Source organism: Notamacropus eugenii, chromosome 4, assembly GCF_028372415.1.
Source record: "Notamacropus eugenii isolate mMacEug1 chromosome 4, mMacEug1.pri_v2, whole genome shotgun sequence".
NCBI classification, from domain to species: Eukaryota; Metazoa; Chordata; class Mammalia; order Diprotodontia; family Macropodidae; genus Notamacropus; species Notamacropus eugenii.
Genome location: NC_092875.1, coordinates 78,400,047 through 78,427,772, shown reverse-complemented (window position 1 = coordinate 78,427,772; position 27,726 = coordinate 78,400,047). Strand labels below are relative to the sequence as shown.

The window sequence follows — 27,726 nt, the reverse complement described above, 5'->3', positions numbered from 1 at the left end:
ACCAACCCTTTGGAACCTAGGACACCAGCTCTCAGAGTGGTTAGGCATATCTATCTGTAAAAGGTATAGACTACTTCCCTTTCTCTTCAGGGGCTACTGTGAAGTGTTGTGCTGACCCCTTCCCTCTACCCCTCAAACTTAGCTTAGTCCAATCCTAGCTGTAATGGAGTGGGCCTCTTCTTGCACTGGTAGCCCAACCCCCAGCACAGGGCTTACTGTTGACTGACACCTCAGTTTCAGCTGCAGAATTAGGAGAAAAGCAATGGCTTCACTCATTTCATTAAGGTTGTCTGTTCATGAAAGGGATAAAAGTGTACATACATACCTGAGCAATTGACTCATCAACCACCAGGAACAATGGGATGAGTTGTAGGCAACTGGGGATGAGGGGCAGGGGGAAGGGTGCAGCCAGGGAAGGGAAATCCTGAGCTCCCATCCCTAGCCCAAGCTCTGGGAAGCCATAACTTGGCCCAGGTCAAAGGAGCCCCGATGCATGTACTGAACAGCTCCCCTCTTGGCTTAAAGACCTCTTCTCCCTATAGTCTCTATCAGTGCTAAGGAGGGAGAAGCTTCCCCATCACTACCACATAGGAGGAAGAGAAACAATGTAGAAAACTTGAAACACTAATCTAAGGCCCTAAAGCACACAAAAGTCTGAGCAAGATCTCAGGACCCTCCCTACCTTTCCTTAGGAAGGTCAAAACTCATCTCTTCCCCTAGCCCAGTGTGAGAAAGGAGCTGTGGACAGGGTTGTGCTATAGCCCCTCCTTGTTACCCAGGGCTTCCTATCTCCAGAAGAAAGGTCAACCATCAACCCTGAAGGCAAACAGGAGGGCAGATTTGAGGCAGGAGCCTCTGGAGGAGAACAGTAGATTATAAATGGGAAAAGTACACAGAAGCCACTCCATTTCCTCTTTAGGCCCAAAGGTCTGGAGGTGCAAATTTGGGCCTAGTCTCCCCAAGTGTTCTGGAGTGTAAACTCTGGAGTGTGGCCTTGAGCATACATAGAGGTGGGGTGGGGAGAGGGGTTTTTTTGGTGTGTCTTTTTTTTTAATCATTTTTGCTCTTAACACTGTTCCAGGTGTCCAGCCCTCTTGCCCAGCGACTTAGCTGAGAGACCCCAGGTTTGAGGGGGTGGACTCACACCCCACGACATCTAAGAAGATCCTTACAACACCTGCTTTATCATCCAGCAGAACCCTGATCCAACAGAGAAGGACCACTCCTGGAGGTCATCTCCTTCCTTCACGGCTTGCCCTGGCACCCTCAGTGTCCAGTGCTTGCAGCCCCAGAATGGGGCTGGCTCTCTTCAGCCTCCCAAGAATAGCCTTTGTGAAGCGGGATCAGGTTTAGGGAGAAGGACCCAGGAGATAAGCGGGGACAAATAAATAGGAGTGTCCTTGTGCTGAGGCAGCCAGGATCACGTGGGTCTGTGGTCAGGGTGGCTCTTGAGTTTGTGAAACTTGACGCTGTCCATCTTCTCAAAGCGCTTGCCGCAGCGCTCACAGGTGAAGTTGTACTGCACCTCGGCTGTGTGCTTCTTCATGTGCCAATTCAAGGATGCTCTCTGGCGACACTGGTAACCACAGATCTCACACCTGGGGATAAGCAGGGGCAGAGGTGGGGCAGCTTTGGGGCTACAACTGCCCTGCCAAGGGCCTCAGCCACAGCCATAGCCTGAGGAGGAATCTCACTCCTCCAATCTCCCTGAGCCTGGGCAGGGAGAAGGTCCAACCTTCTCTGGGGTCAACAACCGTGGAAGGTTGCTTTGGGGTGGGGAGAGAAAGCCATCACTCACTGCAAAGGGGTCTCTCCTGTATGTGTCCGTCGATGGACCTCGAGGTGATTTTTTCTCTTGAAGGATTTCCCACAGGTTTCACAGGTAAATTCTCGGACACCTGGAAGTACAGCCCAGAGACCCAGGGACTGAAGGTTAAAGGTTCATTCTTAAAGTGTATTCCCCCATTCATGACAACTCAAAAAGGCCCCCATCAGTCTGGTTAAGAAAATCCTTTGTTGTGCAGGACTGAGTGGATGCCACTGTAGGTAAATGACCTTAAATGAAGGAAACTGGACTGAGCCCAGCACTACCCGTAGCTAGCAAGAAAAAGTCCTCTACAGAACCTCTTGCTTCACTATCCCAACCAAGCCTAATTCCACAATTCCATGGGCCCAACCTGAGTGAATGATCATGTGCCTTCGAAGGTGATTGGATAAGTAGAACTTCTTGCCACAGCCTGGGTGAGGACACACTTTTGTTTTCCCCTTCCGGTGGACAAGGTTCACATGATTCTGGAGTAGAAAAATGCACAAATTGAGAGTGGAGAGGGGATAGAAGCAGATAGTATGCAAACCTGGGATCCAAATGATTCAGAAGGAAACTTCTTTCCCTGGGATAATACCAAGAAAGTGGGAGGCCCATAGAGGAGAGAAGAGGGTGCACAAGTGAGACAGTCGCAAATGGGGCCCTTGGAAGGCTCTGGACTGCCTTTGGTTTCATTTCTTAATTCCCAGTCCTGGAGAGGTCAGGGGCAGATGAAAAGTATGTAGCCCAAGGATCTCTTACAGGGAGTGAGGACACAGACTATAGAGTTAAAGGATAAAGTTCTCCCCAAGGTTTCACCTCCCCTTCCCATCTCCTCTAACTCCCCTTTTCTAGATCATCAGCCACTGCCCAACTGGCAAGTGTCCTTTAAAGCTGTTCCAGGTCTTTTTTCTCTCTATACCCTCTTTCAGCAATCCCACTGGTCTTAAAGGATAGGTCTAACTATGTCACTCCTCTGCTAAACAATCTCCAGTGGCTCACTACTTCTAAGATAAAATACAAACATCTCCCCCTAAAAATTATACAGTAGTACTCCAAGGGTGCAAAGCACTTCATTTAGCATCTATTCTATCCTCTGATCATTTTTCTAAAGTCCTTCCTGACAACAACACTGTGAGGAAAGGGCTGGTATCAGTCCCCTGTGACATTGGGGGTCCCTGAAGCTGAGAGGTGGAGCTCCCTAACCAGAATCCCACAGCTGATCAGCACTTTCTTGTCCAAGACTCCATCCACTAGGGTGATGCCTCTCTGCCTGAAGTATCTAAAGGTCTTCCTCACCCAGCTTCAGCTTCACTGCCCAGGTTTACTCTGCTTGACTTTCCTTCTCCTTCTCTAGGTTCCAGTTACCCTGGTGGAAGAGTCCATCTCCTGAATTCCTGTGTTGGTGCCAGGCACTGCACCCGCACAGCAGCCTTCCTTGATTTCCCTACTTGTTGGAGATCTCTCGAGTTTGGCTGTATTGACACAGATGCACCAGCCCAAGAAAATAGAAGTTTCTTGGGATCAGGGCCTGTGTCCCACTGGCCTTTATCTCCCCAGAGCCTGGCACACACAAGTGCTTAACACATACTTGTTAACTAAATAATGGGAAAGGAATCTGAGAGGCCTGGTGTACCTGGAAGCTGCTGAGGGCTACATAGACCTGACTACAGCCTTCATAGGGGCAATGGAACATCTCCAACAGGCCATCAGCATCAGTAGCTCGCCCCCGCTTGCTTCGCCGCCTCCTGGGGTTGGGGGTGAAAGCAGAGACAACATCAGGGCAAGCTCATGTCTTGAGCCAGAAGGCACCACTGTCCTCATCTCTACCTCTTGTCAGACTTTTGCTCAAGCCCTAGGGCCTAGGAGCCCTGGACGGTGCTGCACTTAGCATAATCAAGCCACAAGACCCGTCCTCCCTATTCTTTGGATTCAGCTCATCTCCCTCCCTTCTGGCACTTAGATCTCTGACAGAGGCAAATGGGGTCAATGGGTAAGACTGGTGAAGCAAAGTACATGGGTAGGGGATATGCGTGTGTGTAAAGGAGCTGTCTGTAGAAAAGTAGATAGGGGGTATGTGGGGGGTGTATGTATGTGTGTGTGTCTATAGATTCAGGAGTATGTGTATGTGTGCACATGTGCATGGCTTCAGGGAGTGTGCACACCCATATGTACGTGTGAAACTCCAGGGGTGTGTGTATGTGTGTGCATGCATGAATGCGTGTATGGCTTCCGGGAATGGGTGTGTATGTGTGCGTGTGTGAAGATATGGGCATGGGTTGGGGGGGGGGGAGTCCCTCAGCCTGTTCTCCCCCAGACTCTTGTGGCTAGAGAAGAGCATGCGTCTGTCCCAACAAAGCACAGTCCTAGCCCTTGCCTGGGAGCCAGTGTCCCTCACTGTGTCATGTCTAATCATACCTTCTCACACAGGATAGCCCAGGAGGAGCATGGGCTCCTCCCCTCCTCAGGACCACTTTTTGTATGACCACACAGTTGTCATATGCACACACTCACTTCTCAGGCTCCTTGGGAATCTCATAAATGATGGCTGACATGTCATTGCTGTCTAACTCCTCAGGCTCGGGCTCAGGCTCGGGCTCGGGCTCAGGTTCCATGTTCTCATGCACTGTCTCTAACTCTTCCAGTTCTGGGGAAGACAGTTCCTCTTTCTCCTCCTTCTTGAGGACATAGAGTTCTTCCTTCTCTGGGACCAGGGAAAGTCACACATCAGTGCTGGGTCCCATGCTGGAAGGGTCTCTCCTCCTGAAGAGCCCCCAAATCTGGGTGGGTGGACCCTAACAATGGTTAAGGACTCTTGATCAAGGACTGAGACCCAACCAAGAAGGGCAGTGGGGCTGCAGCAGGGCACTGCCCCTGGGCCCTTGAGGGAAGGACCGATTACTTCCATCCCAAGGTCAACACCCTCCTACTTCCTCCCACCCTCCCACACCCAACCTCTTCAGGGACAAGGAACAACATTTCTTTATCTCTGTCTTCCTCCCCCTCCCCCAACTGACACTGATCCAGGTCACTTTTCTCACATTATCTGTCTAAACTCCTATGACTCAGAATTGGAAAGGAATTTGGACATCAGTAAGTCCAACACCTTCATTTTACAGATGAGAAAACAGAGCCCCAGAAGTGATGTGACTTGCCTAAGGTCTGTCTCACAGGCAGTGTGACTGGCAGAGGAGGGAATCAAACCCAGGGCCTCTGACTCCAAATCCAGTGTTGTTTCCACTACACCAGGCTGCCTTGTCTTCACTGGCATGTGTGGAGTACATGGGTGCTCCTGAACAGTCCAGGGTAGGATGCCCACCTTCTGCTCCTCTGGGGCCAGACCCTCCCTGGCCCTTGATCCCTCCCCCATGGGCCCAGAACAGGGTTCTGCCTGGGCTCAACTGGCTGACCTGAGGGAGGCCCAGGAAGGGAAGGGAGAGGAACTGAGAGGAGGGAAAAGAGAGAGACCTTTTTTGGTTTCTATACACTCCATGCTCTCCACAGGGCCGGAGGGATCAGGCTGGCTGCCTTCAGGCTCAGTCTGGGTGTAGGCGGCCACGCCCTCAATCACAGCACAGGGCACCTCTTCTCCACTGCTGCCACCACTGGCCACATTCAAGTGGATGCCCTCTGCTGCCAGAGCATCATAGCCAGGGCCTGCGATAATGATCACCTGTGAGCCTGGCACCATGCCTGGCACAGGGCAGCTGGCCACCACCTCGCCCAAAGCTTCTTGCGGCACACTGTCAAACAGGGCACTGTGGCCTGTGCCCACTTGGACTGGCACAGGCACACACACCACAGTCTCCATGCTCTCAGGGCCACTGGTGGTCGGGCTATGGCACAAAGGTGTGCCCTGCTCTGCTGTCAAGTTGTCCATGTGGTGTTCAAAGGGAATGTGGATACCGTCCTGTGTGATGAGCCCACTGCTGCTGCCCTCGGGGGCGGGAGGAGGAGGCGCAGCTGGTACTGGGGAAGCCTGCACAGTCTGGGCCCGCCGGCTCTCTGGCTGCTCATCAGAATCTGAGTCAGATTCGGAGCCTGAGGAGTCTGAGCTTCCAGGCCCCAGGCCATTTCCCACTGCAGAAAAGAAAAGAAAGCAGGGATCACGACACTTTTCAAACAGACCTGACCCAGCAATCACACTTCCTCTGAGTTACCCCTGCAAAGGTCTTAAGCATACTTAAGAAACTGAGTCATGCAGACATAGTAATAGCAGTTCACCTTCATATAGTACCTGTGAAGTGTCAGGCACTGTGTTAAGGACTCTCACAACAACCCTTCAAGGTAGGTAGTGTTACTGTCCCCATTTTACGGATGAGAAAAATGAAGTAGAGGTTAAATGACTTGCTCAGTCACTATTAAGTGTCTGAGGCTGGATTTGGATCCTGACTCCAGGTCCAGCACTCTATCCACTGTGCCAGCTAGCTCAGTCAAACTTGTCTCCACTATACTCATTCCTGTTTTGGCTTGGGCCATCTTCTCTGTTTATAGTTCCCATTGCCTTCAACTCTCCAAATTCTACTCATTCTTCAGAGATGACCTCCAAATATCTGTTGCCCTCCCCCTGATCCAAAAGGGAGCTTTTCCTGATCATCTCACTGATCACTCCTTATCAGAACTTATCTGTCCTTTATCATACACCCCTCAGAACTACTTTCTCATCTATATGTGTGATTTTTTTCTCAATAGACCCAAGGAAAGGGACTGAGTTCTCTCCTCTTTCCTCTCCCCTACTCCTAGATAACCTAATACAAGGCTAGCAGGTACCAATCCAGACTATTTGGGGAGAGTAGATGCCAATTAAGGCTGAGTCAGCAATTTTATTCAAGGCAAGAGGGAAGATGGAAAGAGAAATAGAGCTGTGAGCCCACTGTGAGAGTGGTATCTCAGTACCAGAAGCCAGAGGAGGTGTGTGCCCCAGGACTCTCAGCTCACAACAGCCCCAACGTGTCCCTACCTCGGTCACTCTCATTCTCCGAGTCACTGAGCGGCTTCAGAGGGGAATGGAGGTCCTGGAAGTACCGGTGTCCTGCCTCACATTGCCACACTGCTGTGGTATAAAGCCCGAAGGTGGGGTCGAGCTCAGCCAGGTGAGGCTCATAGGGACAGCGGTTCTTGTGATCCTCATACCAGATCACCATGTTCTTTAGGCAGTTCACATTACGCCTTCTTCCTAGTAAAGGAAAAAAGGTAAATGGAACAATGCTCGCAAGAGGTAAGCCTACAGATCCTTCCTGTACTGTGAGGACCAAGCACATATGTCATCGTCCACCTTCCTCCCAAGAGAAAGAAGTGGCTCTTGCCCAGAAAGATAGCCCAGACTGGCCACCACTATTCATCTCAGCACCACTCCGCTCCCAACAGAGGTCTGGTTACTGAGTCAGTATGTAAGGAACAGAAAGCAGGAAGGGAGGGCAGGCTGGCTGTGCTTCCCTGCTAGGGTTCTCTTGTGTTGGTGGGCTAGTGGAGAGTAAACTCTCTTGCCAACATCAGAGCAGACATGTTGCCCAAATATAGTGCTGGGGAGAGGCTACTAGGGTTCTACTGGCATAGACAAGGATGAGGGAAAGGGAGGACAGTCAACTTTCTCCAGTGGGTATACCTGCAACACTGTGGTCTCCCTGAACCCTCAGGGCCAGCCTATTCTCACAATAGGCTCTGGGACATAAAAGCTTATTAATCAAAACAGAAATCCACATTGTTCTCTTTGAGTCAGTGAACTGATACCTAAAGCCTAAAACCTCCCCACAGAGTAGAGATATTGTACAGCTGCTAGAGGGCATTTTGAGGTCCTGCAGCAGGTGCAGCCCAACCACATCCTTATAAAAGGTTAAGGAATGGGGGAGAGAAGAAAGGGTAGCTACTAAAATTTCAATTCCTCCATTAGTCAAAGACTAGTCCTCCAAACAAATAACACTCCTTCCAGTTATGATTCATACCTTTCAATGGTCACAGCTGAAATTACCAAAATCTTTCAGTCACCTGAACCTACAAACACCCTGTCCTTCCTGGCCAATTAGGGTACAAATACTGTCCAGCCCATGAGAAAAGAACAGAGCTCCTGAGGAGGACCAGAAGAGAGGACAGGGTAAATCTAGCCAGCTCTGAATGCGGCCACCAGCAGAGTTCCTTGTTCCCTCAGTTCTCCTGGGCCCACTAAGCCCCATATATGCTGCTGAAAGAAACAGAAAATAGGGGCTCCCTCCTCTGACTCATCAGCAACACTGCTCCTCCATCCCCTGGACAAATCACAAGTCTTAGGGCCCATTACCCACTTACTCTTCTTCCGCTTTGGCTTTTTGGGGACTTGCTCCCAAGGCTTCCTGTAACAAAGAGAAGCAGCAGCGAGTGAGAGGGCCCAGCTAGAGTCTGTGAAGGTCTTCTCATCTGACAGCAGAAGGGGTATCTGGTGGAGGAAAGGCCCATGGCACAGGGATATGGGGGTATCATGAAGAGGCCCTCAAAATCAGAGACAAGATAACCTATAAGTCAGGGAGGCAAGACTGTGAGGAAAGCTGTAGGGCAGGAACAGGCAAGAGTATGCACGCAGGAAGTGAGAGCTATGGGGAGTCTGTGACAAGCTTTCCCTGATCCCATGCTCCTTTGTGGCTACCATCATGTCTCTCATTTTGCTACAAAATATTTAAATCACAGTAAGAAGGAATGTAAAACGCTTTGCTCAAAACAACCTGTGAGGAAGACCACAGCCTCCTTGAGGAAAGTGGGGCTCAAGAAGGCTACAGGACTGTCTTAGAATCACATAGCTAGTGCTGGATTCAAATATGGGTTTCTTGACCTCAAGTCCATCTTGGGTTGGGTATATATCCAACACCCCCTTCCTAGCAGTTGCCGCCTCTGCCCCTACCACTCCACGTTTCTGATCCTGTTTCTAATCTGTAAAATGGGAACAATAAAATTTATACTACCTCACAGGATACACTGTGAAGAGGGTTCTTTGTCACAAATAAGCACAGTCAAGCAACAAATCAACCCATTAGCTGCTATCTGTCAGTCTGTATGCCTCATCCTGCACTTACTGCCCACTACCACTTTTTCAAACCACTTTTTAGGAGTCATGGTTCACTACTAAGTCCTCTGAAGTCACAAATGGTCACTGCATTGGTCAGAATGACTGACAAATGACTGTTTGTTGGAAATTCCAATGGGGTTTTATCAGCCTTCATCCTCCTAGACTTCAATCAATCAACAAGCCCTTATTAAGCAGCTATTATGTTAGAGGTACGGGGTTACAAAGACAAAAGTTAAACAAGCCCTGCTCTTAAGGAACTTGCATTCCCTGAACCGAACCAGACACTCCTTTCCTGGAGAATTTCCCTTCTTTAATTTCTATGACACTGCTGTCTCCCGGTTCTCTTGCTACTCCTCCAACTGTTTCCCTATCTGATTTATTGTTGTTCCACCCCCCAGATACTGGTGTTCCATTATAACAATAATAGCTGACAAATGTATATAATTTAGTGTTTGAAAAGAGGTTTACACATATTATGTCCTGTTACAAACTCTCAGTGAGCTCTAAGTACCTACTATGTGCCAGGGCTGAGCTAGTTTAGCATGTACCTACATAGGTATCTCCTCTACAGCTTCCCTGAAAAGCGTGCATGCAGCCTTTATCTGAAGACTTCCAATGACAGGGAACTCTAGGACCTCTTGAGATGATTCTCTTTTTAGGCAATTCTTAATCACTGGCAAGACTTTCCTTATGTTGGCCTGCTTAACATATGCATTTACCCTAATTTTGCTCCCTAGAGCCCAACAAGACAAGTCTATTTCTCTTCTCCAAGACAGTCCTCCAGAAACCTGAAGACGAAGTTCATGCCCCTCAGTCTCTACCTACCCTGGCCCTCTTCTCACTCATTTCCTTGGGCAATCTCATCCAAACACTCAGTTCCAACCCTTCACCTCTCTTCCCAGATGTCTGCTGGTCACCTTCATCTACATGTCTTCACAGCACTCAAAACACGGTACAACCCAAACCAGCTCCGAAGCGGCGATGCTCCCCGCCCCGCACCCCCAGCCACCGCTGTCACCGCACCAGCGTGCGCCCGTTAAGGGCACGCCGGACAAGAAGGAGCGCTCCGTGGAGAGGTTGGAATGGAACGCTTTCCGTTCTCCTCTCCACCTGCGGACTCCAAGTTCCAGCTACAACTTCACCTCCTCTGAGACGCCTCTGCCCTCCGGCTGACAGCGCACGCCTCTCTGCGCGGATTACCTCTACCTGTCAGGGGCTGCTCTGCACGCTGTCTCCCCGCTGGTCGGGGAGCTCTTCGGGGGCAGGGAGGACAGGGACGGTCCTCTGCCCTCCTCTCATCCTCAGCGCTCAGCCCGTGCCTGGCACGGAGGAGGCGCTTGGTGAACCCTTGCTGATCGGACTTCCCGACACACCTCCCCGTGTGAATGCCCCCTACCTCCCGGCCGGCTCGGGGCCGAGCTCCCGCAGGCTTCCCCGGCCCCGCAGACCCCGGGGCTCGGGCCCTGCTCCGGCTCCCTCGGTCCCTCCCGCGCGCGCCTCGGCGGGGGGCGGGGGGCCCTGCGGGCGGAGGGGGCCCGGGCCTCACCCGTGGCGGCCGCTGCGCTGCCCCCGCTCCAGGGAGATGAGGTAGGCGGCGAGCTTGGCGTCGCTCCAGCCGCTGCGGCGCCGCAGGTCCACCCAGGGCCCGTGCGCCTCGCCCAGGTACACGCGCCGCACGTCGTACTTCTTCCGGGACTCCAGCCGCCGCCGCGCTCGGTCCGACTCGGTGAGGCGCGGCCGGCCCCGGGCCTTGCGGCCCGCCGCGCCTTCCTCGGCCGCCGCCTCCCCCTCAGCCCCGGTCTCCGTCTCGGCCTCGGCCTCGGGCGCCCGCTCCGCCATCCCCCCCCCTCCCTGGTTACAGCCTCTCCCGTTGTTAGGAACCCGGCCGGATGTGGCGCCGATCGCCTGCGCCCGCCGGGAAAAATTTAACCCCGCGTCCGCGAGAAAGGGCCCCGGCGCGCCCAGCGCGCTTGCGCGAGCCCAGAACCACCCCGCCCCCTCTGCATGGAATCGCTCGGTAGATAGGAGAGGGAAAGGGGGAGATTTGAGAACTGAAAGGCATTCTATAAGGAAACCCGGGCTAAGAGACCCAAGTGCCCACGGTCACCTGGGTCTCCGGTGGCAGCACATGCCCCGTGGGTGCCATCAGCCAGGGGGCCGCTCACCATTCACCAGTCCGGAGCAGGGAGGTGGCACTGAATGAAGGGCCGGAACAATTTGGAGATTATTTCATTTAATCCCTTCGTTGTACAAATGAAGAGACTAAGGCTCGGATAGAAGCTCAGAACCGGGACCGCAGTCTTTTGCCTCTGTTCTGCATCCTTTCCCACAAACCACATTTCTGGATTTTGTGGGAAAGAGAAGGGTTGGTGGGAAAAGCAACCAGGAATGAAAGAGAAACTTGTTTGTGTTTAATCTTTTTGGCGGGTGGCGGTAGGGTGGGGGTGGATGTGGCCACAGAGTAAGCTCAGTGCCAGGTATCACATAGAAAGGATATTTCTCTCACACTCCCAGGCTGAAAAACGGAGCAAACTGCTTGGAGGATAGTGCCTGGCTTGGGTCAGACCACCCCTATCCGTATGCCATGCCTCACCTCTTAGGGCAGTCCACAACAGGACTTGGGGCAACCGCAGAAATAAGGGCAGGCAGAATCCCCAAGGATGATACTTTATTTGCTACCTACTCAAGAAAGGCAAGTGGCCGAGCAGGCTTAATTTCAACACATTGATCCCCTGGGGAGGCAGAGAAAGCAGCTGCATCAAAACTCAGTTCCTGTCAAGGTTCTGGGCTTTTAAGTCCAGCCTCTGCTTCTACAGTAAGCCAAAGCCACACTGACAGAGAGCAAAGAACACTCAGTCTCAGAACACTTTCAGACAACGGCTCAGCTCTGCCCCTGCTGTCGAATCTGGGTTTGGGATGGCTCTTCCTCTTCTTCCCTTGGAGATGCGTGCTCCTCTTGCTCCTGGTTGGGCTGACCTTGGAGTTCCTGATGCTCAGTGAGTTGGAGTTCTCCCCCAACTGCTCCCAGACGGAAGACCACCGGGATATGTGCCAGTGCTGGGTTGGTGATCTGCAAACCCTGAATCCACTTGGCAAGTGTGGCCTGATCGTGAGCTCCAGCCATACACATGGCAAATACAGGGCCTTCCTCCACTATAGGAACAGATGGGAGCTCTGGGCCAGAGGAGCCAGAGATTGGCTTCCAGGAGGACTGCCCATAATGTAGCTCCTGACCCTTACCACCAGGGCCTGAAGCTCCTTTCCTCCTGGATTTCCCCCTTCCCTTCTGCTGGCTGACAAGCATCTGCAGACCCCAATCTGGCAAGCCCTGGCAGAAGCTCAAAACCTGGTTGTCTACCACCCTCATCCCACACCTCCCCTGATATGTCTAGTTCTCCAGGTTTGAGGGCAGCCCAGTTCCCCGTGCCTAAAGTGGTACCAGGAAGGGAAAGACAATGCCAAGGGGCTTCTACCTCAAACCCAAAGGACAGTGGAGGTGGGAGCTATAACAGACCCTAGAAAACCACCCTGAGGCTATGTAGAGGAACCCCAATACCTTCATCTATATCAAACTCATAGTCATCCCAGGGTCCTCGATCCAAATCCAAGTCCAGCTGCATGGGGTGATAGAAGTTCCTCTCTGGCCCGATCTCCTTGTCTTCCTGCTGGAGGCAGCATCCATGGGGCTCAGATTAAACCAAACACTCTGTGGTATCATCCACCCCAAGCAGAGTTTCAAGCATAGCTGTCAGAACCACCCAGTGTTACAAGGTACCAGACTCAGTGCCTGGTGCTCTTCGCCAGACCACTCTTCCACTCTACACTTGACACAGGAGCACCCACCACCCCTCCTTCCGGCCCCTCCCAGGTTCCTCTTCTCACTCTCTCTTCAGGAGGCAGCAGGTCAGCCCGAAGCACATGGTAATAGAGACACTGGTCTCGAAGCCACAGTGGGAAGGGGCCCTCGACAAAAACAGGCCTAGCAGGGTTGTGCTGAGCCAAGGCAGCCTGCTGATCAGGGCTCTGGATCCCTTTGGGGAGGAACACAGACACACATCAATTCCAGTGCTAATTATGACTTCCACCCACCCCATCTAGTGCCTCTTTCATGTAAAATGAGGGGTCATACTTTATCTCCAAGGTCCTTTCCAGCTCTACCTCTATAAGCAGTGATAGCATAATTACAAAGCACCAAGTTCTGTTTGTCATCTCCTGGAGAGGTCCTGAAGGGAGCCCATGTGAGCCCCACTCTCTTATCTCTGGCTCTTCTCTCCAGAATTCATCTTAGTTTTACATCTTCAAGCACAAGTAGGTTGAGGAAATGGGTATTGTCTTTTCAGGGTTCTGATGACTCCCTCCCTCAGTGTGTTCCCATATACTTTCCTCCTGTCTAACCCCTCTCTATCTGGGGTTTTAGGAGATTGACAATATGCTATACACCCAGCGGGCACAAGACCTACCCACAATGTGAGGCTGTGATGGATCAGCTCCAACCTCTTCTGGCCCAGGCATCTACAGACAGAACATCGAAGAGTACAAGGTATCCAACCCCACCCCTCCCATGTTCACCACCCACCCCCACTCAAGGGACAAAGAGTCAAGAGGAAACATACACAGGACAATGGGATCAGCAGAGGAAAAAATCTTGGCACTCTGTGCGTGGCCTCAGAGAGAGAGAGAGCATAAGGATGAAAAAGGAATCAGAACCTACAGTGGTAGCTGGAGAAATCAAGTGGTCCTGGGTGCTACCTGGTAGACAGTGACTCTGGCACTCAAGTCAGCTGCAATACGCTCCAGACCATGCCGGGCCAGGTCAATAGGATCGTTGGGTAATGGTCTCGGCACCGGAAATGGATTGATGTTCTTGAAGCGGGGTAACCAATACATCAGGCGCAGATATTTGAGCATAGGGTGACTCTTGTGCCCAAAAACTTGTAGCAGCAGAAACTCGGTTTCCTTGTTTGGTATGACCCCTGTGCTGGGCCAGAAGGGAAAGAGAACAGGGAAACACAAAGCTAGACACAGAAGCGGAAATGGGTCAGAGGTAAACTGCTCCACATAAGGTAGTACCCTCTAAGTAAAGCAGGGAGCCTCCTTCCCATGCCCTTCTTCTGAAAAACAGAGTAACAGAATTTCAGATAGGGAAGAGGCCTCAAAGATTATTCAGTCCAACCTGTTCCTGAACAAGAATCCCTCTAAAAATGAGTTTCTTAAACTTTTTTTGGGTCATTCCCTTTGGGAGTCTGGGGAAACTATGGCCCCCTTTCAGAATAATGTTTTCAAATGCATAAAACAAAATACGTAGGATTACAAAGAAAACCAATTATGTGGAAAATGGTTATCAAAGTATTTAAAAAGCAAGTTCATAGAACCTAGGTTAAGAACCCGAGTTTTACTGTATCCTTGCCACGTAATTATCTAGCCTCCTCCACAGACCACCCAGGATGGGGAATTTACAGTCTCCTCATAGTTTTTTTCATTTCTGGTCAGCTCTAATTGCTAATGACATTTTCTAACCTGAAGTCTAAATCTAACTCTGCCATCTTCTGACCAAAGCTCCCGGTCCTTGTCCTGGTAGAGAAATTAAGGCTGCCCAGCCCCTTACCAACATGCTTCTCGTCCTCTGGGATCAAAAAGCATGAGCCTGAGCTCTCTTCCACATGACTGCCTTTTAAATCCTTGCAGAAAGAGTATTCACCTGTCCACCCCTGTAGCCCCCTCAAAAACCCTTTTCTTTAGTCTTCTGAACTGGGATTAATCACCCCCAGTTCATTCAATTCCATTTAATCCCATTCCACACTGGCTAATTGCAATGCTCTTCCTCCAGCGCCCTCCCTGGCAAAAGCTGGGGGTGGGAAGGGATCCTCAGACTTCTCCTTCTTACCATAGTTCTCCATCTGATCTAACACCTTCACGCCACACTCCTGCTGACGGGGATAATGGTTGAAGATTTCCTGCAGCATGTTTCGTGGCACGAAGACCTCTTTGGGGAAGATGTCCAGCAGAAGGTTATAAACAGACAGATCATGCTGCACCCCATACTCTGGCATCTTACGAAGGGCCAAGTAGATGAAATCAACGTGGCCCCGCTTTCTCATGTCCCGTTGGACAAAGGCTCTGACTGCCCTTGAGAACCCTGTCTTATTTCGCTGTCCACCAGACGCTTGCTCAAAGAAGTCCTCGTAGGGCTCCAAAGTCTTTGTTGACACTGAAGGGGGCCGCACCATAGGGACTTGCTCAGAATCTGAGGTTAGTCTTGCTGCACTGCTGTGGAAGCCCCTTGGGAACTGGGAGAGGCCCTGTGGGTCAATGAGAATCACAGCTGGGATCTGATACCTTTGCCCACAGGTAGCTTGCCTATCCTACCTCCATCGGGTGGGGTTTCCTAGGGGGGACCTCATTCCTTTCCTAAAGGAGAGGCAGTAAACTACAGGTGAAAGATAACTGGAACTGGAGTTTAAAAATGAGATTTGCATTCTGGTTGTTATTTATAGATATAACCTTGAATTCTTAGCTCTCAACCTCTCTGGACTTCAGTTCCTTACTTGAATACTTGGTCCTGGGGTTTGTTATCTACAAAAGAGCCTAGCTGGCTCTGAAAAAACTCAAGCCTTCTCCTTCCTCTCCCCAATTTGTAATCCTGAGGCTCCAAAATCTTTCAATAGTATTGTCAAGGGAACTTCCATCTTCCCACTAACTTAAGTTCCCAACTGAAGCATTATCATTGACTCTACTTTCTCTCATATAACATATCCAAACCACTGCCAAATCTAACCAAGGATTCCCAGTACATCTACGGGCTCCTCCTTCTTTCCCACGATAGCCAACATCTGTATTAGGAAAAGGATTTTCTATCTTCAACACAAAGTTTTTTTTATGTTTGCTGAGGACATTTGTGTTCTTTTCCATTTATATTTTCAGATTTCCATTCCTAATTTTTCTCAGTCTCTCTGAGTACGGATGGCCTGAGAAACTGTTAAACATTCAACAGAACTTGCTGAAGGAAATGCTAGCCAGGAATGACACCAAAATTGAACGGCCACGTGAAGATTTATACTAAAGAGTCAGTTTTAGATGGAACTAAAGAAGGCAAGTGAATGGGGCACAACCAGAGGGAACCTGGTGCCTCCTCCTATCCCCCAACCTACTCAGGCCTGAAAAGAGGGAAACAGGATGAAAAACTGGAAGGGGTGATGGTTTTATACACTGTAAAACAATGATGTGGAGGTAGAGGACCTCTGAGAGAAGGCCAAGAGAGCTTAAATGGCTTATCCAAAGTTAGGCAAGTAGGTGATCTCTCTCCCTACCCCATCCCTTCTACCTGTAAAAGGCAGCTTCCTTCCAGCTGCCAAGGGCTGTGCCCTGGAGCAGCTCTGGAAAGGAAGGGGCGACCCACGGAGTGATCCCAGGCTAGGACAGCTCTCCGTACGCAGTTCATCCTGTTGCTGGCCATGGTCAGGAATTAATGGCAACCAGATGCCTACCTAATCCAAGGAAAGGATATGTGGTTAGCTGACCCAGAGAATGGCCTTGGAAACCTCCCTGTACACGTGCACATGCACATGTGTGCGTGTGCACATGCGTGCGTGTGCGTGCATGCATACACAAACACACCCCTCAGAATTATCCTCTTTCCCTCCTCAAATGCTCTTCTCTTCCAATATTTGATACTATTACAATGCCCAGGGTGTGTCCATCCTCTCACTAACCTAGGCTCCCAGCTTTAGAGTACTCCTTGATCCCACTCTCCTCCAACATATCCAATCCATTGCCAAATCTTATCACTTCTATACTTCACAGCCTCTCTCCCGTACATCCCTTTCTCCCCAATTACACAGCATTACATTAGTTCAGGTTCTTACAGTCTTAAGCCTAGACTATTACAATAACTTCCTAACTGGTGTTTGTTCCTAATTCAAGTCTTTCACAAACCCAATCCATCCTCTGTTTGATGGTCAAAGTGATCTTTTTAAAGAGAAGGCTGGACCTGGTCACATCTACATCCTCAACAGATTTCAGTAGCTTCCTATTACCTCCAGGATGAAATATTCAAAATTCTTCATAGGTTGGTGCCTTCCTGCCTTTCTAGTCTACCTCTCTGAGTGAATGTAAATATTAAATAGTAACTGTTTCTCTTTTACCCAGGAACCCTAAGGGTCTTCCCCCACTCTCTTTTTGTTTTTGTTTTGTTTTGTTTGTTATTAGAAAGGCCATCCCTGGAGTAACTACTTGAAGCCTATTCATTGAATGGGTATATCTCACTCAAAGTGAGAATGTGATAAGACCTTAGCCTAAAAGGGCCAGGGTCTCCCATTGCATCCTGGGCCATCTCCAGTCATCCTGATGAACATCAGACCCGGATGTCTCAGGAGAAGAAAGTGAGGCTGGTGACCTTGCACACAAAGTCAACTGCAAGTCATGTCATCTTGATGTCACGGTCCTCTTCCAGAACAAAGGACAAACACAACAACCACCTCTCTGACCCAACTACTTTGTACTCCTTACTGTTTCTCAATGAGGGTATTCTGGCTGCCTCCCAAACCTGGAATGCTGTTTTTCCTCACTCCAGCCTCTTAATTTCCCTGGCTTCCTTCAAGCTTCAGCTGAAAGCCCTCTTCTACACAAAGTCTTTCCCCTCTGAGATTCCCTCCCATGTACTCAGTAATGAGCTTCGGGTTGGCGCCCCCGCCATGCTCCATAACAGCAGAGGCTGTTTTTGCTTTTCTCGGCGTCCCCGTGGGCGTGCAGGGCCTAGCACACAACAAGCACTTCATACACGCTTGATGCCCGCCCGACACACCTCCACAACGCCGGGGCTAGCACAGAGCGGCTGGGGGACAGCTTCGAGCCTGCGCCGGCTGGGGCACGGGGTTCACGGGCTCAGCCTCCCCCGCCCCTCCCCCCACTCGCACCGCGCGCTTCCTGCCTAGCCTGGGGCCTGGGTTTGGGACGGGGCTTTGGAGGGCCACACATCCACATCCACATGCACACGACACAATACGCACGTATACTCACGCGTGGGCACTTTTCCTTCGCACACTTACACACACAAACACACGCCGCCCCACTCCTCCCTTTCCCAAACGAGATCCAAGGGGAAAAGGTCACCATGTCCGCAGACCTGTGGCAAAGCGCGCTCGGAGGCCGGGCCGGGATCCGGAGGCCGGCGTCCGGGCCGGTTCTCGAGCTACGCGACGGCGATTCCCAGCCACAGCGCTTCTCAGCAGTCTCCGGCTCTACTAGACGGTATGGCTGGGAGCAGCCATGTTGGTCTTCAGAGCTTCCGGGTCACAGGTCACGGGGCGCCCGGCAGAGAGCGACCGGATTTCTCAGAGGAAAAAAAAAAAAAAAAAAAAAAATCTTTCAAGATCAGGAGCCAATGGGAAGACGTCATTTAGATAGTCCCGCCCACCATTTTTGAAAACCCCGCCCCAGGTCCGCCTACCCAGGTCTAAGCAAGAAGGCCGTTTCCGGCGCAGGCTGCACTTGGAGGGGCTTCCACCGCGTGCGCATCTCTTGGCTTCTGCGCTCCTCGCGTCAGGCCCATTAGGCCTCAGTTTGCTCATCTGCGAAATGGGTAGAAATTGAGGCGGCTGCGTGGTGATAAGTGAGCATGAGCCCAGCGTCTTTCCGGTCCGTGGCTGCCAGGACTGATAGGGACCCAGCCCCGGTGCAGCCCTGATGGACAGACAGATCCGGGGAGAAACACTGGATGGAGGGTTTCCGCATTTCTCCGGGGCTCTCCGAGCCCCGCCCTCGGCCAGTTTACAGCTGAATCCCCGAGGCGTCCAAAGGAGTTGATATGTTTGGTAGGATGTAGAACCCCAAGTCACCTTAGACTCCAGTTGTGCGCCCTCTTTTTTTAGGGATAGGAGACAGCAGTAATCACAGATGTTGATGACAAAGAGGTCGTTTTTTTCCCCACCCAAACAACGACCTTATGAGCAAGTGCTACAGACATTATCCCTATTTTTCGGTTGTCCTTTCCATCCCTACATCTTCTTTTATATATGCTGTCTCCTTCCTCCTAGTTCAGGCTCCCATCTCCTCTACCCTGGAGGATCACAATAACTTTCCCTTTTTATTTCTCTACTTCAATCCTGGATTCCCTTCAATCCACACACACACACACACACAGACACACACACACCATTCAATAAACTCCAGTGGTTTTATGTTACCTCTGGGATCATTTTGGGTATTTCACAAAATTTCAGAATCTGAGAGTTGGAAGAGAAGTCAATGACCATCTAATCCAATTTATGTAATCCTTACATACCTTTCTAGTGGTCATCCATTCTCTGCTTGAAGACTGCCAGGGATAAGGAAAACACCACCTCTGTGGTACCCATTACTCTTTTATATAATCTTAATCATTAGAAAGTTTTCCTGACATCTAGTCTAAATTATCTTCTTTGTAACTTGCTTCTGGTTCTGTCCTCTGAGGATAAACCACACTAGTCCAATCTCTCCTCTGCATCCATCCTTTAAATACTGCTTGAACACAGAGAGTCAAGGATCGGAAGATGGTGCTGTCTTCAACAGTCATAGGGAAGTTAGGAGCAAGGGAGAGTTTAAGGTGAAAAATGATGAGTTTAGTTTTGGACTTTTGAGGCCCCCCAAACGATGAATTAATCACCGAATGGAGTACACTAAGTATAAAGGAATTTTCCTAAACCTTTATGAAAATGTGTGTGGACAAGCCTTTTTTATCATTTCGAAAGGATCCTGGGGCTTTGGCCATTTGATGAAAGGCAAATGATGCCGCACAGGAAACAGTATAGGCTTGCCTGAAATGATCAAATGTGCCTCTAGACCTACATACAAAATAGCAAACTACTTCCAAATTTCATAGACCTACTGCAAGCCAATAAGGGGGTAGAAAAGCCCTTGAGAACAAAGAACAAAGTAGATAATAGAACAAAGTAGAAAAGAGAACAAAATTGAAAAGTGTCTCTCTCTTTTTCCCACTTTCAGGCTACCAGGATCAGGGAGAGTTTGAGGTCCTATCAAAAGTTTCACCAGCACAGTACAAAAGAGCTGGATACACAGTTAAGTACAGGAGTCACAAGGTTACCTACTTTTAGGCTTGAGGTGGAGATACCTAGGCAGAGATGGTATAAGCAATACATGTTCTGGTACACCTGTAGACTGAAAGCTGATGCTTTTCCTTCCCTTGGCACCTGAGCAGAACTGGAGGAGAGAGTACCCACAACAATGGAGAAGTGGCCAGACCCAGCAGAAAAGTAACCTCAAGTGTCAGAGGCTTACCCAACAGCAAACTGGCTCAGCCTAGTAGCAGCTTGACCTTTCCAGAAGAGCCCTGCAAAAAGCCAGTCGTGTTGGTAAACTCAACCATCACTCAGACCATCCCCTGCTATGAATTTCATGATGGATCCATGAAGGGAGAAAGAACTTCTAGTAACCAGGTGCCTCACCACCACTGTGCTCTTAAGTTTGAGCTCACTTTCCCAAGGACCTTGTGTGTGCAAAGGGAGGGTGTGCCCTATTAGTCCATCTGAGGAAAATATTTTACCAACTGTTTTTACTATACCTTTTTAGTAAATATTCTTGCTAAATGTAATTGAGGATACTGGCTAAAAATAACCATGAAGCACACTGGTGGGGGCTCAGGATCAACTGTGTTAGAAACCCTAGGGCTTCTGATTCCCCCAGAACCTTTTGAGGCGTAGCACTAGCAGCTACCTTCTGAAGGACCAGACTTGTCAATTCAAGTGGGAGTTAGGCAAGTGGTCCCAGAGGAAGTGTTACATTTCAGAAATCACTAATAGAGGCTCAGCCATCACATGTGACAGTTCTTTCAGGACCCAGACATGTAGTTCATCTGGATCATCAGGTAACTTGAATTCACCAAGGGGAATTAAGGACTCTCTTTTGGCTTATTTGGGGGTATGAGCGCCTTACTAGCTATATTTGTTCTTCTGTATTGGGTGCAAAGGTTCTTCTTGGCAGAGAAAAGAGAAACACAATAATCTAAATATTGTAAACAGGTCCCTTCCAGCCTTTCCAGTCTTATTTTACATTACTTTACTCCGCTCTCTCTCTGAGACCATATTGGCCTACTTGATGTTCCTCCCACATAACCTCCATCTCCCATCTCCATATCTTTGTACTGGCTGTTTTACTCATGCCTAGAGTGCTCTCCCTTTTCACTTTTATGTCTTGGAATTCCTAGTTTCCTTCAAGATTCAACCATCATCTACATGAAGCTTTTCCTGGGCCCCCCAATTCTTAGTGCCTTCCTTTCACAAATTACCTTAGGTATATTGTATACTATATGTATGTATGTATGTATGTATATGCATGTATACATATGTTCATAGCTGTGTACCTACACACATGTTGAATCCCCTGTTAGAATGTAAGCTCTTTGCAGGCAGGCATTGATTCACTTTTGTCTTTGTATCGCCAGCACAGTGCCTGGCACATAGTAAGCATTCAATAAATGTCTGTTGAATGATTAATTCTGGAAACTGAAATTCAGTGGCAAAGGTGAGGCTTGAACCAGGATGGGAGTCAACAGTGGGGGGAGTTCTTACGCTCCTAGCCTAATACTCTTTCCACTTCACTTTCCTCCTCATCCCACAACCTTTGAGGGCCTCAAATCCTTTCAGCCTCTCAGATCCAAGGCTCAGCTTCCCCAATACTCCAGATGCCCCAGGCTAAAAAAGGATAGGAAGGGCCAGGCAGCTGGCAATGTCTGCCCCAGAAGCCTCTTGGGACCCTGAGGCTATTCCAGTTGGGCCAGCATCTTCAAGAAGAGTAGTCATGGGTACCCGGCAGGGAGCCAGAATTCCTGAGAGGGGGACGCCAAGGTCAGCACTGGGAGCTCCCTGGAGAGTCAAGGGTATCCCTGCTCCAGATGGTGAGAGGTGTGTCCTCCGATTTGGATTGGCTGGTATGGCGGCAGGGCAGGGCTCCCGGGTAATGCTTCTGCAGTCCCAGCTTTTGAATCCTGACGTGCTGGATGACCCTTCTGGTCCATCCCGCCCACAGCAGTGAGTCATCTGTTCCCGGAACCTATGCGGCCTCCCCTCCTCCCAACACCCCACCACTTACTTCATCTGTCTTCCCAACCCAATGCCCATCGGCTCAGGTTGTCCTGGCTCCTTCAATCTACACACCTAAAAATGCACCACTGGTACCCGCAGTCTTCCAACCACCAGCACCCCTCTCTCTGAAGCAGGGAGTTGTCTCCCAACATTTTCTAACATACCTCCATCCTAAGTTCCCACAGCCCCTCGTTCCAGATTCTCCTAATCCTAAATCTTCACACACCCTCCACCTTCAGGATTTCCCAGGAATTCTTAATTCCTCATTTTAGGAGTTCCAGTGTCCCAAGAACTCCTTAGTCCACCTCCAATCTTAGACAGGCTCTCCAGTCCTGACATCCCAGGGCTCTCCACTCCAATCCACCAGAGCTCAGATTCAAAGTGATATCAGCTTCTTCTTCTACCTTCCTCCACTCTTCTGCCTGGAGTCCCCTTTGATCCTCCCTGAAAACAGGTGCACACCAAGCACTGTAGATGGGTAGACCCAGATCCTGGCTCTTCCTCTAAATGAGCAGGGTTGAGATTATATTTCAGAAAAATGCTACAGGCTGCTTGCACCCTGAAGGTATCAGAACCTGGAAGGATCTCCTACTTCATTTTCCCCACTGTTAATAAAGAGAGAACTAATAGCCAGGACAGGAAAGAGAGGTACCTGAACCACAGCACCTACATCAGGGGTGAATCGTCAGGAATAGAAACATCTTCACCTTAGAGCTGGAAGATCTGTGATCCTGGTAGTCATGTCCCCATTACTTTCTTTGAAGCCCCTAAGGTGGGACTGCCTCACAGGGATGTAGTCCTGGGTATCTAGGGAAGGAGTGGGGAGCCCTTCTAATAGTCAGCATTTATTGGGAAGAAAGAAGAAGGGCTGGAGATCCTCAGCAATCCTATGGAGGATGGACTGGCCCAAATTTGTCCTCTGCTTTGCCAGGACATTGATGGGATAAGGTCCTAGATATAAGATGTTTTTGTGTCTGTATGTGCACCGATATGAAGGTATGTTGTGTGTGATAATGTGTCTTTCCAAAAGGGAGTGTGTGTGTGTGTGTGTGTGTGTGTGTGTGAGTGTAAATAAGCAACCACACCCCTTGTAAAAGCAAGGATCCTGACATACACAGGAGGGCCTGCTCTCACAGGTTCTTTGATCTGCTTTTCTAAAAGGAAAGGCAATTTTTGCAGGATCAACAATCACTTTAATCAAGCACATATATCACTCACTTAGTTCAGGGGAAAAAGTCAGCACCCTGAACTTCAGAGAAAATTCAGAGAAATCAAAAATCAACAGACATGTTTCCAACTGTCAGACATAAGTAATACATACTTCATAGATCAATAGACAGATCCAACTGTCTGACCATTACATACATACAAAGTTACCAGAGAGAGAAGCACCAACATCTGGGTTTTCAAAGCTGGGGGGCTCTTTAGCAGCTCCCCAGAGTCTCATCTGGCCAAACAAAGTAAAACTTCACCTTAGAGTACGTTTTTCAGAGCTGGAGGGCATCACAACCCTTGAGAACCAGTGCCTCATTACAAAATTAACAAAAGGTATGGGCCTTCCTACAAATCTTCCCAGGCCCATTAAGGGGTGGGGAAGATCTTCTTCAATCACATTATTCAATCAGAGACACCTGATTATACTAAAACAAAAAAATGCATTATCAATACACCCCTCTGTGTGTATGTCTGATGTGATAATCTAATGGTAGATGCCAGTAATGGAATGTGTATGTATCTCAGTGTATGAACATCCTCCTATCTGTGTCTATATATATGTGTATCAATAACTAAGTCTGAGGGTCTGTGCCTCTATGTGTCAGGAGGGTAAGTCTGATGGTGGGCATCTAGATCTGTCTTCATTTCAGTGTCTGTGTGAGTGTGTGTCTGGGCTGGTCCCAGAGTGTCCCAGAGAGTGAATTCTCTGTTCTCTTTGCTCCCTTGGTCTGTCCTTATATCTCTGGACAAACATGCTGTTATTTCCCTTCCTTCCAGCCATCACTCAGGGACCAGAGTTCCTGGGTTCTTGCATCTCCTGCCTCTGGCTCCTGGGCCTTCACAGGAGGAAGTCAGAGCAGAGCCTCAGCCAAGACAAGGAGCCCAGATGGGAAGGGCTAACTTAACCCTTTATACCCTGACAGTGGGAGGAAGCCTCCTGAGGGAAGTGACTAGGATCTATCTTGTCCAGCCCTTTCCCAGGCCTTCCATGCTGAAGCCTCAGAGGTGGCAAGATTTTCTCTGCTTTGGCATTTTGGGAGATTGTTTTGGCCTTTCTACAACATTCTGTATTCAGTCCTTATGTCCTACTACCTCAGCACTCCGTACCATAACCTGGGCCCCCCAAGCAAAAGAAGGTAGAGTCTTGCCTCCCTCTACCCAAGTCCCAAACCAAGGCCCTCATGGGGTCCTTCCTGGGAGCCTCCAGCCTGAAATCTCCACTCTACTTCCCATAGTACCCATAGTACCATTTTTGGAGGCCTGGTTGGGGAAGTGAAGTCAGAGCCCATAGGAAAGAAGAATTTGGGAAATGTTACCTTGTGTCTGGGGTGGTGGTGGTATAGGAAGAACAATGGGTTTAGAGTCAAAGAATCCTGATGCTATGACTGTCTACTTGACCTTGGACAAATCTTTACCTCTTTTACTCAGTTTCCCCTTATGTAAAATTAGGGGTTTGGACAAGATAACCTCCACACCTTCCAAATGTGAATCCTGTGAGATAAGCTCATCTGTTGGGACAGTGACCCCATGGTGGGAGGTGAGAGATAGTGGAAGGCTTCAGTAATAGTGAGCTTCTCCCTCCCCCTGTTCATGTTGACTATCCATGTCATCTTGATCAGATGCCTCAGCCTCTATAGCTTGCAAAATGAAGAGTTTATCCAAGCTGATCCCATCAAACTTCTTATCCTCAAACCAAGGGTTAACACTAGTGGCAAAGAGATCCATAGGGATCCAGGAGCCTTGGGAGAGAGCAGACATAGCCTGGATATGAGGCCCCAAGGGTCTTTGGCTGTATCCACAATGCAGGGGCCTAAATTCACATCCCCTTTCCCAAGGGATCAGAGCATATATGATCTGACAGGTGGGTTTATTTCCAAGGACAATAAGACTTTGTTTTTGTGAAGCCCAACCATACCTACTCCCACTTCTCCAACCCCTGAACTGGGCAGGACTCCCCCCAACAACACACACACACACACACACACACACACACACACACACACACACACACACACACTCCTTTCCCTCATCACCTTGGTAACTCCTCCCCAACAGAGGTTACTCCTTCTTGACAATGTTCAACTTCAGTCATCTCCTCGGGTTATATGATTTACAGTTAGAGGGAACTTTGTGGGCCATGTTCCAGTCCAATCTTCCCTCCAACTACCCATCCCTGAACTCCAAAGAAACTTTCCCTCTCCCCTTCTACCCCCTTGGGATTCTCACAACCCCCTCCAAATCCCTAGGCTTCCCACCTCAGTTGCTCCTCCCTCCCAACCCAGACCTGGTGCTGATCCGGAGCTCCTTTGGGGATAAGATGATCTGGTGGCACCATCTGTCTGCTCTCTGTGGTTTCTATGGCTCTATGATGAGGGCCTGACACCTGAAATAGGGGTCATCTAATCCAACTCCCAGAGGTTGCAAACTGAAGTCAAGAGGATTACCCAAGGCCACATAGATGATTAGTGGAACAATTAGCATTAAAACCCAGTTCTCTTGACTCATTCATTCATTCAATAGACATTTACTTATCTTTACTACGAATGGAATGGAATAAGGATTTATTAAGTGCTTATTATGTTCCAGGCTTGTGTTTGTCCTTTGTTCTCGAAGAGGACCATGACATCAAGATGATGACATGACTTGCAGTTGACTTTGATTTGAGTGAGGGAGGGCTGTGCAAGGTCACCAGCCTTACTTTCTTTTCCTGAGACATCTGGGTCCAGTGGCCTGATATTCATCAGGATGGCTGGAGATGGCCTGGGATGCAAAGTGAGGCCCTGGTCCTTTCAGGCTAAGGTCTTATCACATTATCACTTCGAGTGAGATACACCTCTTCAATGAATAGGCTTCTTTAAATTACTCAAGGGCTGGCCCCTTTAATAAAAAAAAAAATCAAACTGGGAGAAACAATTACTATTTAGTTATTACATTCACTCTGTGCTAGGTGGGTGGGGACTTATTGTCCAGTCTATGAGCTCGGGTGGTCTAGTTAGATGACAGTAGAAAGAGCACCTGAGACAGAAAGACCAGAGTTCAAGTCTGACCTCACACACTTACTAGCTGTGTGATCCTGGGCAGGTCACTTAACCTCTGTTTGACTTAATCTACTGGAGAAGGAAATGACATACCATTCTAGTATCTCTGTCAAGAAAACCCCTTGGACAGTTGGTCTATGAGTTCATGAAGAGTCAGACATGACTGAACAATATGCCAGGCACTCTGCTAAGCACTTTGCAAGTATTATGTGATATTGAGCAAGTCTCTGAGCTTGGCTATGATGTGGGTACGATAATGGTGAATCAGAACTCAGGCTTTAGAGCTGGAAGAGATCTTACAGATTGTCTAGTCTAAAAATCTTTTTAGACAGAGGAAGAAAAGGAGACTTAGAAAAGACTGATTTATCAGAGGTCACCCAAGAAGTTAGTGAGATCATATAGAAGATAATGTTGTTCAGTTATGTCTGATTCTTTGTGACCCTTGGTAGGGATACTAGAATGAGTTGCCCTTTCTTTCTCCAGGTCACTTTATGGATAAGAAAACTGAGGCAAACAGTTAAGTGATTTGTCCAGGGACACATAGCTCGTAAGTGTCTTAGGCAAGATTTGAACTCCGGTTTTCCTGACTCCAGGTCTGGTGCTCTATTCATTGCGCCACCTAGCAGCCCAGAAGAGATGTTAGAGGTCACCTGATTTCACTCTTTGATTTTTACAGATGAGAAAAGCAAGGCCTAGAGAGCTTACGTTACTTTTCCAAGGTCACACAAGTAGTAAATAGCAGATTCGAGCTCAGGGCCTTTGACTCAAAATCTATCACTCTTTCCAGGAATGCCCATATAGTGGGGGGTATTAAAGTCTTAGCATTGGTGCTTCAGTGATTTTTCTATTACAATAAAAAACACTATCCTGCCCTCAGAAAGCCCACAGTCCAGTTCATGGAGATAAGACGTGAGCCCAAACTTATAAGACAAGGCTGAGTGTAAGGGCCAAAGTTCTAATGTGAAATCACCTAGCTGAGGTCACCAGAGAAAGCTTAACTGAGCAGGTGGTATTGTTCAAGAGGGACCCTTGTAGAATGAATTGGGTTTTGACATATGGAGACAGGGAAGAAAGGAATTCCAGGCAGAGGGGAATGTGAAGAAAGGCATGGAGCTGATTTAGTGCCATGTTGAACACAGAAGACCTGGGGAGGCTAGACAGTGAAACCAAAGCATTTCCAACTCTGAGAGACTGTATTTCCTTCCACCATCTGAGCTTAGACTCTTTCCCACCAGTCACCAATCCCTCAGCCTTAACCCTGACCCCAGAAAAGTCAGAGAGTTATCCCTTGGATTCTTCCTCTCTCTTCCTCTATCTTTCTTGATCTGTCCTGATCACTCTATCCTTCTGGGGACTTGGGCCAGCAAACAGTCAGGCAGGCAGGCAGTAAGCAAGAGTCTTTTATTGAGAGCTTACTATGTGCCAGGCACAACATTCAGTGCTGGGATACAAAGAAAGACAAAAACCAACAAAAAACCATTCCCCCTTCTCAAAGAGTTCACATTTCAGTGAGGGAGAGGACATGAAAACATTTAGATTATTAAGGTATATAGAAGATACATT

The 27,726-nt window shown here is 49.1% G+C and overlaps 2 protein-coding genes across 5 annotated transcripts; both read right to left on the bottom strand.

Annotated features, from left to right (window-relative positions):
• Positions 1-1,028: 1,028 nt before the first annotated feature.
• ZNF653 (zinc finger protein 653) lies at positions 1,029-10,872 on the bottom strand. The gene is made up of 9 exons (XM_072602269.1): positions 10,384-10,872; positions 8,087-8,130; positions 6,765-6,980; positions 5,273-5,884; positions 4,319-4,508; positions 3,441-3,552; positions 2,178-2,292; positions 1,799-1,898; positions 1,029-1,598 (listed from the first exon to the last, which is right to left on the bottom strand). The coding sequence occupies exons 1-9, from the start codon at positions 10,674-10,676 to the stop codon at positions 1,421-1,423; spliced, it is 1,860 nt and encodes a 619-aa protein (XP_072458370.1). The 5' UTR covers positions 10,677-10,872; the 3' UTR covers positions 1,029-1,420.
• A 616-nt stretch (positions 10,873-11,488) lies between these two features.
• ECSIT (ECSIT signaling integrator) lies at positions 11,489-18,196 on the bottom strand. 4 transcript variants are annotated; one of them, XM_072602270.1, is made up of 8 exons: positions 17,959-18,196; positions 16,159-16,321; positions 14,722-15,136; positions 13,587-13,810; positions 13,298-13,349; positions 12,720-12,868; positions 12,394-12,502; positions 11,489-12,011 (listed from the first exon to the last, which is right to left on the bottom strand). In XM_072602270.1, the coding sequence occupies exons 2-8, from the start codon at positions 16,288-16,290 to the stop codon at positions 11,719-11,721; spliced, it is 1,374 nt and encodes a 457-aa protein (XP_072458371.1). In that variant the 5' UTR covers positions 16,291-16,321; positions 17,959-18,196; the 3' UTR covers positions 11,489-11,718. The 4 variants fall into 4 exon arrangements, with proteins under 4 accessions (XP_072458371.1, XP_072458373.1, XP_072458372.1 ...); XM_072602272.1 differs by having other exon boundaries at positions 11,489-11,990; XM_072602271.1 differs by having other exon boundaries at positions 12,394-12,499.
• Positions 18,197-27,726: the final 9,530 nt, after the last annotated feature.